This window comes from Manacus vitellinus, unplaced genomic scaffold (assembly GCF_001715985.3).
Source record: "Manacus vitellinus isolate BGI_N305 unplaced genomic scaffold, ASM171598v3 scaffold_0_pilon, whole genome shotgun sequence".
Lineage (NCBI taxonomy): Eukaryota > Metazoa > Chordata > Aves > Passeriformes > Pipridae > Manacus > Manacus vitellinus.
This window is the reverse complement of record NW_021938789.1, coordinates 57,119,029-57,132,817: the sequence shown is the minus strand read 5'-3', so window position 1 is coordinate 57,132,817 and position 13,789 is coordinate 57,119,029. Positions and strand designations below refer to the sequence as shown.

The following is a 13,789-nucleotide window of genomic DNA, read 5'->3' as shown; positions in this document are numbered from 1 at the left end:
TCTGCTTTACCCCCTGGAAGAAGCCTTGTTGCCATTAGTACATTCACAGAGCTCTGACTTGTTATTTATGGAAAAGACTGTAACCTTTTCTTCCAAAAGCAGTTACCACGCTCAAGTACTTTTTCCCCTTGCTGCTCTGATAAATCTCTCTGATGCTAGGGAACAGCAATAAAGTGTTTCCCCGGTATTTTGTTCTCAATTGTAGCCAGCCAAACTTCTTCATCTGTTTTATTAGCATCTGTACAAAAGGACTGCATTAGTAACAGGGGTTTTTATAACCCTTTCTCCTCAAGCATATTTCCTCTGCTTCTTTTGCATTAGAGATTTTATAGGCATTTTTTTCCACATATTTTATTTTATGTTTTGTTAGTGCAGTTATGGCCCATTTCTGAAGTGTTACAAGTCTCAAGATGATATGGAAGGAATTTGAGATTTACTTATAAAATGATGCAATGAGAAGTATGGGATGATTGAATTGAGAGCAATTTTAAGAATCAGTACTGTTTTTAAAAGAGAGGGTCTTGGTGATAAAATAAATTTAATTGGTACTGTTGTGGAAGATCATGCTCTTTCTTCCTCTTAGACTATAAGCAGCAAAGTGATGCTGTGGCAAGACTGCAGTAGGAGGAAGCAGTAAACTCTGTAATGGTAAAGTGCATTCTTGGGCAGACAAAGAGCAATAAAGGAATCTAGATATGTATCTCTCCCTCTCATAAATCAAATGTGATGAATTATGTTCTGGTTGTTCTGATATTGGAAACAAAATCAGAATAGCACTGCTTGCACTGGCAGTTCACTGCAGCTTCAAGCTGAGCAGAATGTGTTTTGATAAAGGGCCTTTAATGACTTTGGATATATTTTCTATCAGGTCGTCGAAGCTCTAGAAGATGGGTCACATTTCTGGTTTCTTCTGAAGCAAAATCCTTCTAGACACATCTGAATGTTTTTTTAATAGAAATGAGCCCCAGACTGGGTTCATGCTAACACAGGCATTTTAGATATTTGTCTAGATCTGAGAGCATAACTGTCACCAGGGATTTGATGTTTTGGTTTAATTCTATCTCCAGAAACTGAAGAGTTCTGAAATAAGGTATATTTCACAGTAGTGAGTGTGTGAAATGAGCAGTGAAATCAAGTCCAAATTTTGCTGTATATTTATTGTCAAAACAAGGTTTTAGTCAGTCCCACTTTTCTACTAGTTAATGATGAAATAACAACAGATAAATTTTGCACAGTATTTCCTTATATGAAAAAAATCAATTGTTAGTCATTTCACCTCTAAGCTGGGCATCTACATCTACCATCAAGAACAGAAGACCCGAGCAAAGCAGGACCCGTTTCTTATGCTAAATGCTCAACTTTTCAGCGACACAAATAGGTCACACCTCAGTCAGCAGCACAGTAGCAGCTTTTTCTTACCCCCTGATTCCTGTCCCTGTCATAAGATTAAGAAAACCACGAGCAACTGCACTGCTCTCTGCAAAGTTCAGTTGCGTGCGGAGCAGGACTGAGGATGCTGGATTAGGTCATGGAGGGCTGATAATAAATGAGGCAAGGGAGACTGACTCCGAGCTGAATAGGTTATTGCTGTGACCCGTGTCTTTAATCCACAAGAATAGGAGTTTGCTGGCTTTAGTTACACTTTCAGTAGATGAATTACACACTCAGTGGCAGTTCTCATCTTCTTATGCCCAAATGGGTGTAATAGCAAAGGTCCAGAGAAGGAAAAAAGTGCCATCTTAGACAATCCTTATATATCTTCAATGCTGAGAAGCTTTTGTTGTGTAGTTACAGAATCACAGAATCAACTAGGTTAGAAAATATCTTAACTGGTGCCCATGCCTGTATGCTTACCTTTGCATGGCAGAGGAATGTTTTTTTCACTCACTGTTGAGTGCTTAGCTCCCTCACAAGCCTCTTGCAAACAGTATCAAATTCTTAGAAACCCATAGTCTGACCTCTTTCTTTTGGAATATTTATTAGTGTACGACGGCTACAGAGTTACTCCAAGAGTTGGGAGTAGCAGCAGCAGTAAATAACTATTACTAGTGTGCAGTCTTACTGTGTTTAAAGCACCAGAGTAACTAGCTGTTGTCATCCTTGTTTGATTGCAATAATATTCAAATGTAAACATCAATTGATCAGCTTTTCAAGAAGTAAGGGCTGTACTGCTGTTATGTAGGGAGGTTCCAAATCCATGGTGATATTCTGCCTGCACTGACATCATTAAATTTAAAGTAATATTGGCTAGAGAAGGGATTTGGTTTATTTCATCTCTCAAACGAATGTGTGTCAGGAAATATAAGTGAGTGGAAAAAGTCTGTCTGGACAGGCAGCATGCTGTGGTGTATTGCATTTCACTGACATGGGAGGAATGTGGCAGTGAGGTCTATAGTTCCCTGCTGTAGGCACCAGCACTCAGGCTGAAAAGCAGCTTGGGATGTGCCTTTTCCTTCATTAAGCAAAAGGCTTTATGTCTGTGGCATGAAGTGCTGTAAAACACGGTGGAAGTATGTATTATAGCTTGTGTTGTTAGACAGGATTGCCAATCTCAAGCATCTAAAATCAAAATTCAGATATTCCAACATAAAATCTGTCTAGAAATTAGAGATTTGTTTCCTTTTTGATTCTTAAGCTTCATTTATTTTTAAGTGAAAGCTGAGATCTTCACTGAAAGTTGAGATCTTCACCTGACTTCAGGTCTTTAAGAAAAACAGCAGATTAGAAAAAACTTGCAAAAAGGTCATAAAATTAGTTAATGGCAAGTCAGGCATCTTTTGGAGAAGCTATGTGATTGTATAAGCTTTGTCATTGTAAATAGGATCTAAAAACCAGAGGTGCAAAATGCAGGCTAAGCTCCTGGCACTTGCAGTATAGTTGAGGTTTGCTTACCTTTAACAAATAACAGTAACTCTGCTGGCTCACATTATTGAGAAGCCAGCCAAAAAAAAAAATAGCAAAACCAAAAAACAAACCAGCAGAGTCTAGCAAGCCTGTGTTGTGTGGGGGAGCCACGGTGAGGCAGTTTGCAGACCTTGCAGTTCCCTACAGCTGATCTGTGTCTGCTGTAAATTCTGCAGCCCCCCAGAGTTTCATCCTGTGTGTGTTGGGGTCGGTCAGTAGTAGGACTCCTGTTTACAGGAGCCAGCAGGTGATGCTGAGGGATGAATTAATTTCTTGTGTTGTCTACATCTTCCAAAGAAATGTTGGTGCAGATGCCTTCCCCAAAATGGAAGTTGTAAGCATAGGGATGTCCTGGTTGTTCTCCCCACTCTGCTGAGATGGCTGGCTGTAGCTTTAAGGTTTTGAACTGCTGCAGTGTTAGCAAGCATGGAAGGTGGAGTGTTCCTGTTTCTAGGCTCTTTCACAGTGCTGGAAAAGCAATGCCAGAGCATAGGCATGGGCATTTTTAGGATCTTTATTCATTGTTCCTGCCGACCTGCACTGCAGTTGAAAAGAAGACAACTACAAAGCCCACACTTTGCAAAGACTGAGATCCAAGAATTTGAATAATTGTATAGGATTTTTAATGTAAAACTAAAGTTTGCTGATTTGGAAATGGGGTGCTCCTATATCTTGATCCAACATTTGCAAATCTGCTTTTGTTCTGTCTTAGTGTCTTGGACTCAGTTGAGATCTTTTTCTGCTATGCAACCCTAGAGGAAACAACAATTCTTGAAATAACATTTCAGCACCATAAACACTTCTCATTTGACATTTTGACATTTGGTGTTGGCAGCTCTGCCTGCCTCTTGAGTGTGCATCTGGCTGTCGCCATTCAGCCAGGCCTTTTTTCCTGCCCAGCCAGTTCAGATGGAAATCACTTTGGCTCTCAAGAGCGCTCCGAGTGGCTGTTTAACATGGCTAAGCCTCAGGAACTCTGTCCTGCAAATATAAACTTGCTCTTAGATCAACATTTAAAGCATAATTTTCATTGTTTTTAAGAATCCTATTAGTTATAGAGGAATGATAAATAATCCAGTGGTCTGGAACCACATTATTCTGGCTTAGGGGGCCGTTACTACTACACATGATGCTTTAGGTGTTGGAGGTGTATGAGATGCACTGTTGTACTCTAGGATCCAGCAGTTCACCTAAAGGTTCAGTGCAGTTGAGCCCAGTGAAGTCTGCAGGATGTATCATTCAGTGGAAACATAGTCAGAAGTCAGTAGAAATGTTTACTACTGTCATATTGAAAGGCGAAAAAAGATACAGATGTAGAGATGTTGTATGCATTAATTATTTAACCTGCAATCAAGAAAGTATAAAAATAATCCGGGGTGAAAACTGGGAAGAATTGTAAAGGAAAGCACTGGTTCTTTCAGTTTGAATAATGCAGACCCCATTCAAGCTTTCTCTGCAGAACATGATGTCTAATCCCAGCACAACTAAACACATGTGGGGTTTTTTTCTCTGAAACAGATTTACAAATCATGCAGCTCTTGTGAGGTGACTAATTGTGCTCACTTATCTTCAAGCCAATAAACTTTGAGGAGTTATTACTAGCTCACTGTAATGTTTTTTACCTATTAATTCTTAGATAGTCAACTTTCAGACTTTTTAGTATCAATCAGGCTCTGCTTCTATTGTCTGAAAAATAAAATATTTAAAGGAAAAACTGCACCAGATTTAAAAACATTATATTGTTACAGTATAAATACCATAACTGTAATTAAACCACTTGAAAATAGGAACCATCAGCTTTTTCTCTCAGGGATTCAGCCACCTATGGGGGTTCTGAGCCTTTTAAAATCTCCCTAGAGTTCCAGTGTGCTTTGCTTCTACTGATCGTTCTTGAAAGAAAATTAGTTTTTAGTCCTTTAGAATCTGTTGGCTTTATCTGCTACTAAATATACACAGAATAAGTGCTGTGGGATCAAAACAAAAGCAAGTTGCTCTTCCTGTGCTCGTAATTTTGATGGGATTTGCAGTTTGGCAGAAGTCAGTAATATGACTCAGTGTGTTTGGGGTCATGGTGTATTAAGGGACATCCCTTTGGCCTGGTTCAAGAACCTGCAAGGTATCTTCAAATCAGAGGAAAGAGTGAATATGAAAGAGACTGGAAAAGGATGAGAGGGGGCACTTGAGAAGGCAGGTAGCCTGGTCCAGAGTCCTGAGGCAGAACTAACGATGCCTGTGTTGCTCCTTCCGATGTTAGCCTAGCACCTGCTTAAAATTGTCTGCTAACAGAGCTTCTGTCACCTGATGAGGGTTTAGGCAGATTTTTTCCTGTTAGGAATGTTTTTCTGATGACTAACTTGCTCCACCAGGTGCCTGTGACTTTAACTTTCTGCCTTTGTGGAGAGAGAAGATGATGCCAAGTTAAAGAAGTGAAAGGGGATGGGGAGGGAAATGCTCAGGTTATGGGAGGAAGGTCATGAAGGACCTGGACAGAAAGCCCTGGGGGGATTAAGAGGAGATGAAAGTGTTACCCATACGAGCTCCTTGTCATCATATTTCTCACTATGATGGCTTGAACTTTGTGATATTTCTGGAATGTTTTAGACAGATATCGAATAAGAGCAAAGTTTCAACTCTAAGGACAACCTTTGGCGGGGGGGGAACTTCTGGGTTCCACCCACAGAACTAAAAATTTGTAATACATTAACAGAAAGACATGACATTTTCCTGTCTTTTCTACCCTCACAGATGAACAGGAGCCAGCAGTCAGCAGTGATTCAGATATTTCATTGATTATGGCAATGGAGGTTGGACTGTCCGATGTGGAGCTTTCCACTGATCAAGACTGCGAAGAGGTGAAATCTTGAAAAACAAACAGAGATCCAACACCAAACTACAGGGGAGGGTCACAGGGAGGGACCGAGTCAGCTTTCTAGGATTTGGACCAGTCATGCACATGCCTCCAGAGCACTGTCACTCCTGCACACTCCATTCTGAGATGGTCACGAAAAGCAATAGCAACAGTTGTGTCTGCCTGGATGCGGTTTCATCATCTACATACCCTCGTTTGGTTCACACGGGAGATGAACGCTTCCAGTTCACCCACGTGCTTGAGAGCAGTCATGGAACTCTTCAGTGGCTCGTAAATACGCAACTGAAATGACAGCTTGAGTGTTTTCTACACTTGTTCAATTGAGTTTTTGTTGGGTTTTTTTTTTTGAAAAGACATACGTTTTGTTTGTTCGTTTGTTTGTTTATAGTTTGTTATGGATAGGCACTCTGTTCGTGTTGACTGACCCCAGCTTTTTCAAGAGTTCAGTCCAGAAATCTGAATTCCCATTTGCAGGTCACTTCATAATCTGACCAGGATTTATCATTGCCTTGTTGTTTCTGCATGAAGGTACGCATGGCTTCACAAGGACAGTGCACCTGCACCCTGCATTAATGTGAAGCCTGCTTTCATGAAGTGGAAGGCTTGGAAATGGTGTATTCTGAAGGTCTTTATTTGTAAGAGAGCTCTGAATTAACAGAGATTGCTGAGATTTGAGTTAAAACTGCATTATGTTGTCTTTTACATAGAACTCTGTCCTAGAGAAGTATCGTACAGCTTAAAGGAGAGAAAGAAAAGCTCAAAGCATCAATCCGTCCGTGTAGTCCTGTGCTATATTTTATGCTATTAGCAGCTGTCAGTACATTAGTGGCCTTCCTTCAAGTCAATTCAGTAGCTGGAAAAAAAAGATCTGGTCTAACATCATGTCTTTTCTTAGTTTTACAGACCAAAGTCAAATCACTGAGCTAAAGGAGTGTCTGAGGGGTTTCCAGAGGCTGCTCGTTAACAGCTCTGTATTACACAGGTGACAATATTCTTAAAAAGGGTCTGGAGATGCTGCTGTCAGTGTCAGAAATTGCTAATGAAGCAAGAGGCAGCTGGCTGAAATGTTTAACTCCTGATTTGTTTTGGGTCTTTTTCCTTAGTGCATTTCACTTCTTACGTTTTGACAGCAGGTTTTGTCTGCTTGTTATCCAGCACAAGAGTTCAGGTGGTTTGTTGCCCTCCAGAGTCAACGCTCTTGGAAGCATACTGGAGTACTTGCAATTTCTGTATAGGTAGATATACCAAAATATTTTGGGAAGGGACTTTGGGGAGGGAATTTGAAAATAAAAAGAACTAACATAAGTCAAAACACCTAAATAATAACGACCTGACATAATCATTTAGTTCATCCTGAGCTCTTCTTTCCAGGTAAAAGCTTATTGTTATTTGTTCAGTGCATGATCTGGTTTTTCAGTCGAAATACTCAACTGTGGAGAAGCATTTTTGGCTTACTGTTACACAAGAGTACATGGTTTCTGCTGAGAGTCAAATGATTTGAATCACATTACTGCCTCCTGAGTAAGTCCACAAAATCAACAATTCATCTTACATCGAAATTCCATGGAGGTCAAACATTTTGACTTGATGGTGTCATGGCAACATCTCAAAATGCAACTCTTGGGACTCTTGCTGCATTTAATCTCCTTGTGGACTTACTTGTTAGATGGGGAAAACAACTTCCAGCAAAAAATTGTGTTTGTCAGATCTTCAGGAACAAATGTGTTTAGAACTATCCCTAAAATTTTAGTTGACTTGCTTCTTTAGTACAGGAAGAAGAAAAATTATTCTCCATCCTTTTTGGTCCATTTAGAACTCAGTTCATTTTATAGCTTAATTACTGCCAGGTAATCTTGAGGCAAAGGCTTAAACTGAAATAGGCCAGGTTTAGATTAGTTATTAGGAATAAATTATTACTGTGAGGGCAGTGAGGCACTAGAACAGATTGCTGAGAGAAGCTGTGGATGCCCCATGCTTGGAAGTGTGCTAGGCCAGATTGAATGGAGCTTCGAGCAACCTGGTCTGGCAGGGGAGTTGGAACAAGATGATCTTTAAAGTCCCTTCCAACCCAAACTATTCTGTGATTCTATGAAAAAGATCCAAAAATGTGCTGTTACATCTTTAGAAGCCATATGAATGAAAATCTCAGTTGAAGACATACAGGCAGCTGGAAATCTTCTTGGCTAAAAAAGAAAGTTAGAGATCATTCCAGAAGGTGCAGCTAGGTCAGTCTTGACAATATTTGTGGTTGTGTAATCTTATTTTCTTTATTCTTTAATGTCTTTTCTGTTCCTTGCTTCAGTGGAAAAGACCTGACGCATCAATGCTGATATTGACCCCTGCACAAGAGAGTTTGCACAAGGTACTGCATCAGCTCCACTTAAGGCTCTGGAAATAATGCTGAAATGGGATTTAAGTGGTGCTTACACCAAATACTGACACAGGAATGAAATTCATCTCAGATGACTGCAGGGGAAGGAGTGAAGCTGCTTATACGCAGTCAGGGCTCCCTATAGAAAGTACAAGCACTGGTACAATTTCTTCTCCAGCGCTGGAGCCTGGGTGCTACATGTCACAGGAACATCACGAACACCATGTCCGAGTTGTCAGTAATCCTTTCACATACACCCACTGTAGCTCAGCACACAGACTAAAAGCTCCTGGCCAAACTGTTTGGGTTTCACAGGAGCTGTTGCAAAGTCTTAACTCTAAACTGAGTCAAGTTAATCTCAATGGATAGATTGACCAATTAGCTGTTGCCATAGCGGAGCCACCCACAGCACAGCAGAGGAAAAAGAGGTCTGTGGAAAAGCAAGGCAGGAGGTGAAACTCCCAGCTGATAGCAAGCAGTGTCCTTTGTGCAGCAAAATCATAAAAGGGAGCCGTGCTCAAAGAGGCATCACAGAGATGGTAACTGAGACCCTGCCCATATTTCTGGGAGTTAATGAAGGATTTTCTAGAGGGTTCATGCTGTGCACACTCTTTTCCTAAGTATCCTGTACTAGATCTGGTCTCTCAGCATCCACGGGTGGCCACTGGCAGAGGCAGGGTGTCAGGCTGGGTGAGATCTTTTGACATATTGCCATATACTGTGGTCTTTCAGAAGAAACATCCCAACAAATCTGGGTCAGGAGTCTTTCTGCTTTTGTTTTTTAAGTTCTGCCTGCAGTTTCACTCAGGGAAGATGTCTTTCTGTCCCTCTCCTCAAGTGTTCTGCAGCTCTGAGCACTGTTAAGTGATAATGAGTGCAAAGCCAGGTTACACATTACTGAAGCCTGAACTTAGGAAAGCACTTAAGTAAATGTTCTATTCCGTCCTTCTATAAAAAAGCACTTATGACTAATTTTGGACTTGTACCGAAATCACATTATTTTCAGCAGGTCTTCTATGAGCATAATTAAGCCCCTGTGTCAAATGGAAACATTCTCCTAAAGCAGGACCTGGCTGACAATATTCTTTGTACCTAAAAACTGTGAACTGCCTTGGGAATTCGAGGTGCTTTATAAATATTAAGACCTCCCCTGATGTATGTTAGTAACATGTTTGAAGGCCTTAATTCTGCATACCTGCATGCCCATGCACATTTTCGCTTACATGAGTGTCTCCACTGAGATTCCTCACAGGGTAAAATTAAACCTCCAGATTTGCAGCTTTGGACATGGTTAGTCCCATCCTGAGCATTGTGTGAGTCCTGCTAAGCTTCGGCTTTTAATACGTGGGATTCAAGGGAAAGCAGCCTTTAGAAGGCAGCCAGGAAAAAACAAAATCCTCTGGTGCCCTCTGACAGAACAAGTGCTCACAGATATAATTCTGCAGGGCTGGTGCCATGACTGGGTGGGGGTGGCACCTCCTGCACAGGACCAGTGGGCAGGGGACTGTGTGGCTCTCAGGGAAAGGCACTCTTGTCATTAAGCTGATCCTGTGTCTCTCCCAGCAATTCCTGTCCTGTCATCTGAGGCTTTTTTCTCTTCTTTATCATGAGCAAGTGGTAGGGGGGAGAAGACTTTGCCTTAGTGAGGCTCATCATCCCTCGGGCTGGGTTGCAGGATGAAACTTGGTCAGATAGATTTGGATTTTCTTGGGTTGCACTAAGCTGCCTTCCCAAAGGTCTGTTCAATAGGTAGGATGCATAAAAAGTTATATGGGCAGAATTTTGCACTCACAAATGACCTAATGTGTGCATGCAGATGTGCAAGGCACCGGGTCTCCATCCCCTCCCCACAGCTGATCGATTGTGGTGGGGATACAGATCTGGCACTTTCGGGGTTGTTTTATTCTCTGACTGCTTTAGAGCCTCAAAATCAGGATCACAACAATCACAGGACTGCAGTTCATTCTTTAAGCACTCTACAGAATTAAATTGCCATGTATGCATATAAAAGTGCATTGATATGGGTATGGAAACTGTAGTGTAGTGAAAACAGAAGCAGCTGTCATTTTTAGACCTTTTATTTGAGGGAGATTGTGGCACTAAAGAAAAGGGTCTATAGAGGCAATCTGGAAATATACATTATTGAAATCACATGTGATAAGTGGTCCCTTGGATCTCACTAATGACCTCTGGATCAAATCCCGAGGAAGTCATTGCAAGAAGGGCATTGCTGTTGGGGTGCATCCGTTTTGCCAGACTAAAATGGCAGAGAAATCCAGCCAGTTCCTTCCCAGCCCCTCTCACAAATGTTTGCCCCAGCATGAGCCTGTGTTGCAGGGGAAGGAGAACGTGGGATCAAACTGGCACGGTGCTGCTTCCTCTCTTTGTGTTTCATGCTGCCGGAATCTCTTGCAGCAGATCAGAGGAGGGAAAGGAGCTGGCCCCAAGTTCAGCTCCAGGGCTTAAAAAAAGGCAGGCCAGGGGCTTTCAGCACGTTCAGGGCAGCCAAGCTTCTTCATGGCCAGCGCTGACCGGGAGCACGGCTTTGTTGAGGAACACTGAGCCCATATGGACTCCTCTGTTTTATAGATGCAAAATGTGAGGGTGTGTGTGCGTGACAGCAGTGACTCAGCTTGGTTAGCACAAGCAGCAAAACACATTGTCACAAAATATCTTAGGGGTGGTGAGGGAAAATGAGGTTGGAGGTGTTGTTTTCACAGACTTTTTAAATGGGGACAATTGATCCAAAACAAGCACTTCTTTTAATTTCCCAAGCTGTTACCTGAACTAATTGATAGTTTTCGCAGAAAGAGGAATGCCAGATGGACTTTTGAGTTGGGATTTGTTTGTGGAGCAGATGGCAGCTGCAGGCTGGGGCAGCGAGGGAGGGCGAGGGCAAAGGCTGCCCCTCTGCCGCGCCGCTCCCCCCGCTGGGCTGGACACCCGCTTGGTCCCTTTATCTTTCCATTTCTTTTTCAACGGAAAAAAACCTTCTGAGCAGGAGCTGTATTTCAAAGGGAGAAATAGAGAAGAAAGATGAATGAAATATGTTGTGGATTTTGAATGAAAAGCCGACGGATTAATTTTCCATCTGAAATTAATCTTGTTTCTCTCAAGTATTTTAATTGTGAATTGGTGGAAGTTATTTCTTTCTGTAGGGAATGGAAAAGAAGTAAGGACAGGGGAAAAAAAGGAGAAACAGCATTTTCAGCATTTTCCCTTTCTTGTTTATTTCCTGATTCTTCGGTTCTGTGTAGCATTAAAAACAATAGCCAGATCAAGATGCTTGTTTGCTCTGAATGTATACAGTTATTTCAGATGTCAACTATCTAAATGTTTTTTATGTGTATGTAATGCCATCCTCACTTCTTGTTTCATGTTATGAACCTGAAATGACTGTACCATTTTATAATTAGAAATGTAAAGAGGGGATAGTGGGTGGGAGGGTCTGTTATTTTTATACCAAGATGTTCCTTGTATTTAGTGAACATTTAAAATGGTTTTGTACTTGTCAAAATATACATTCCATCCATTTCCAGAAGAGGATTATTTCTATTTAGAGTAGTTTATAAGCAAACCAAAAAAATGTGGCATCCCACTTGTATGCAGTTAAGAACAGAGCAGCAGTATCCTGGTTTTCAGTGATGGCTACAAAGCTTTTTCCAGCCATGTCTCTTCTCACACGCAGCAGAGCTGTACCAGCAAATGCCAATGTTATAAAGGGAAGAAAAATCCCAAATGAAATAAACACCATATGGATCAGTGCACAGCTTACTGAAATAATTTCCAGTTCGGAGACAATGGTCCATCCCAGTGAAATTCTCTAAAGTAATCAGTCCTGCTCTGGACAGCAGGAGCGGATTTACTGGGAGGCTTCATCCCCCTTTCTCTGCCTAGCAGGGCCACCAGCCCCAGCAAGCCAGGGGGACACAGGGTTGTCACGATACAGGGTTGTCACGATACAATGTTGTCACACTCCGAGGCGGCTCCTTCAGGATGGGAGCTGGTGTTTGACTGAAGTTGTGCTGGTGAGGCAGTTGCTTTCTGCAGGCTGATCACACTGGGTTTCATCTCCACATTAAAGAAAAAAAAAACCAACTTCCTTTGTCCAGACAGCTGTACTTTGGTTTGGGAAACACCTACCAAAAGGCCATGGCAAAGTCACACAGTGGCGTTTGCATGGGCCATTCTTTTTCTTGTAGTTGGCTTTTTTTTTCCACCCCTATCCCTCTGCTACCTGTGACTTGCTGCCAAAACTGTGCAGTAGCAGTTTGTGAAGCATTTTTTTGCCTTTTTTTCCCTAGCATTACTTTCTGTACAGTCTTGCAAATATACTTGCAACTCTTCGCTGATATTTTATAATGTGTACATCTTCCTCTCCAATGCACTTTATCTCTCTTGAAAAATGTGGGAGTCAGAGAACTACCATCTTAAAGGGATTTGCCTGAAATCATGAGACACACACTTTATTTTTTTGTTTCCTTCTTGCTTTGTTAGATACTGTAAATGCTAAAGAGCATGGACAGTGACTCAGCTGGGGGAAGTACCAAAATGTTGAGGCTAATACTTGGAAGCATTATTCAGTAGTACAACATGGCTATTTTTGTTATATAGAGGATTATAAGGTAAATATGTGAGACTGTGTTATTATGTACTAGTAAACTATTGCAACTCTCAAAGTTAAGATGGTGAATTCCAAGGAATTTTATTGCAAGTTTTTTAATAAAATGATTCTGATTACTGTGTCGTACGTATTTTCTAACAGACTGTGTAAGACTGGAATTTCCCAATGTGTGAAACTTGTGGATTGCTTCTTCTTGAATTCCCCCGCTGCAGACTTTGGCATCCACAGGAGGCAGAAGGTACAGTGGGAAGGGACCTGAGTGACAGCCTGGCCTTCGTGCCACCAGCTCTTGTCCCCTCTATCCTTCAGCTGCTTCTGATCAGAAAGCAGCGGCTGTGCGAGAGATAAATGCCTCTGCTACCCCAAGGGAGAGCTGCAGCCTTAGCCCAGACACTGGGCATGATGTGTTAAAACAGCTTTAAAAGATGACTGCTCAGTGGGAATTGCACCGTTGTGAGGGGTCATCCAGCTACTTTTCCCTTGCTTGATCATCCCGAGGGAGAGAGCCTTGGGGGTTGTTGTGTCATCCAGCATAGATATGCTGCTTGCACGAGGTTTGAGGCACAGTAAAAATCCTGCCGAAAAGTAATTGAAGAAACTTAAAGAAAAGTTTTCCAGTAGATGCAAAAGAAGGCAGACAAATCTCTGAAGGAGCCAAATCCTGGCTCAGGCTACAGCCTGGCTACAGGTCCCAGCCTGCCCCCATCCTGGCCCACATTTTGTGCTTTCTGGCTGGTGCCACCAGCAGGGATACCTCTCTTTTCCAGTGCTGGAAAACAAGCATGTCAAGGTGACAACATGCCAAATCGGCTGGGCCCCTAAGCTGGATTTCAGCCAGGCAGCAGCCGTGGGCCAGTTCACACCCAGCTCCCCAGCCCCTGCTGCCTCCTTGCTCCTATGCAGCCCCCTGCCCCAACAGAGGGGCAGCAGCTGGCTCAGAGCAGGAAAACCGCGTGCGATTTAATGTGGCTTCATCAGCAACGCTGGGAATTATTTTTCTCCTCCCAACTCCTGTCAGCCA

General features: G+C 42.2%; 1 protein-coding gene across 1 annotated transcript in view; it reads left to right on the top strand.

Moving 5' to 3' along the window:
- Positions 1–13,018, top strand: part of RNF150 (ring finger protein 150) — an 88,774-nt gene extending 75,756 nt beyond the window's left edge. The window contains exons 8-9 of the mRNA XM_029959617.1: positions 5,650–5,756; positions 12,910–13,018. Coding sequence (XP_029815477.1) covers positions 5,650–5,756; positions 12,910–12,918 — 116 coding nt within the window. The 3' untranslated portion in view covers positions 12,919–13,018. The remainder of the gene's footprint in view (positions 1–5,649; positions 5,757–12,909) is intronic.
- The last annotated feature ends 771 nt before the right edge of the window (positions 13,019–13,789 follow it).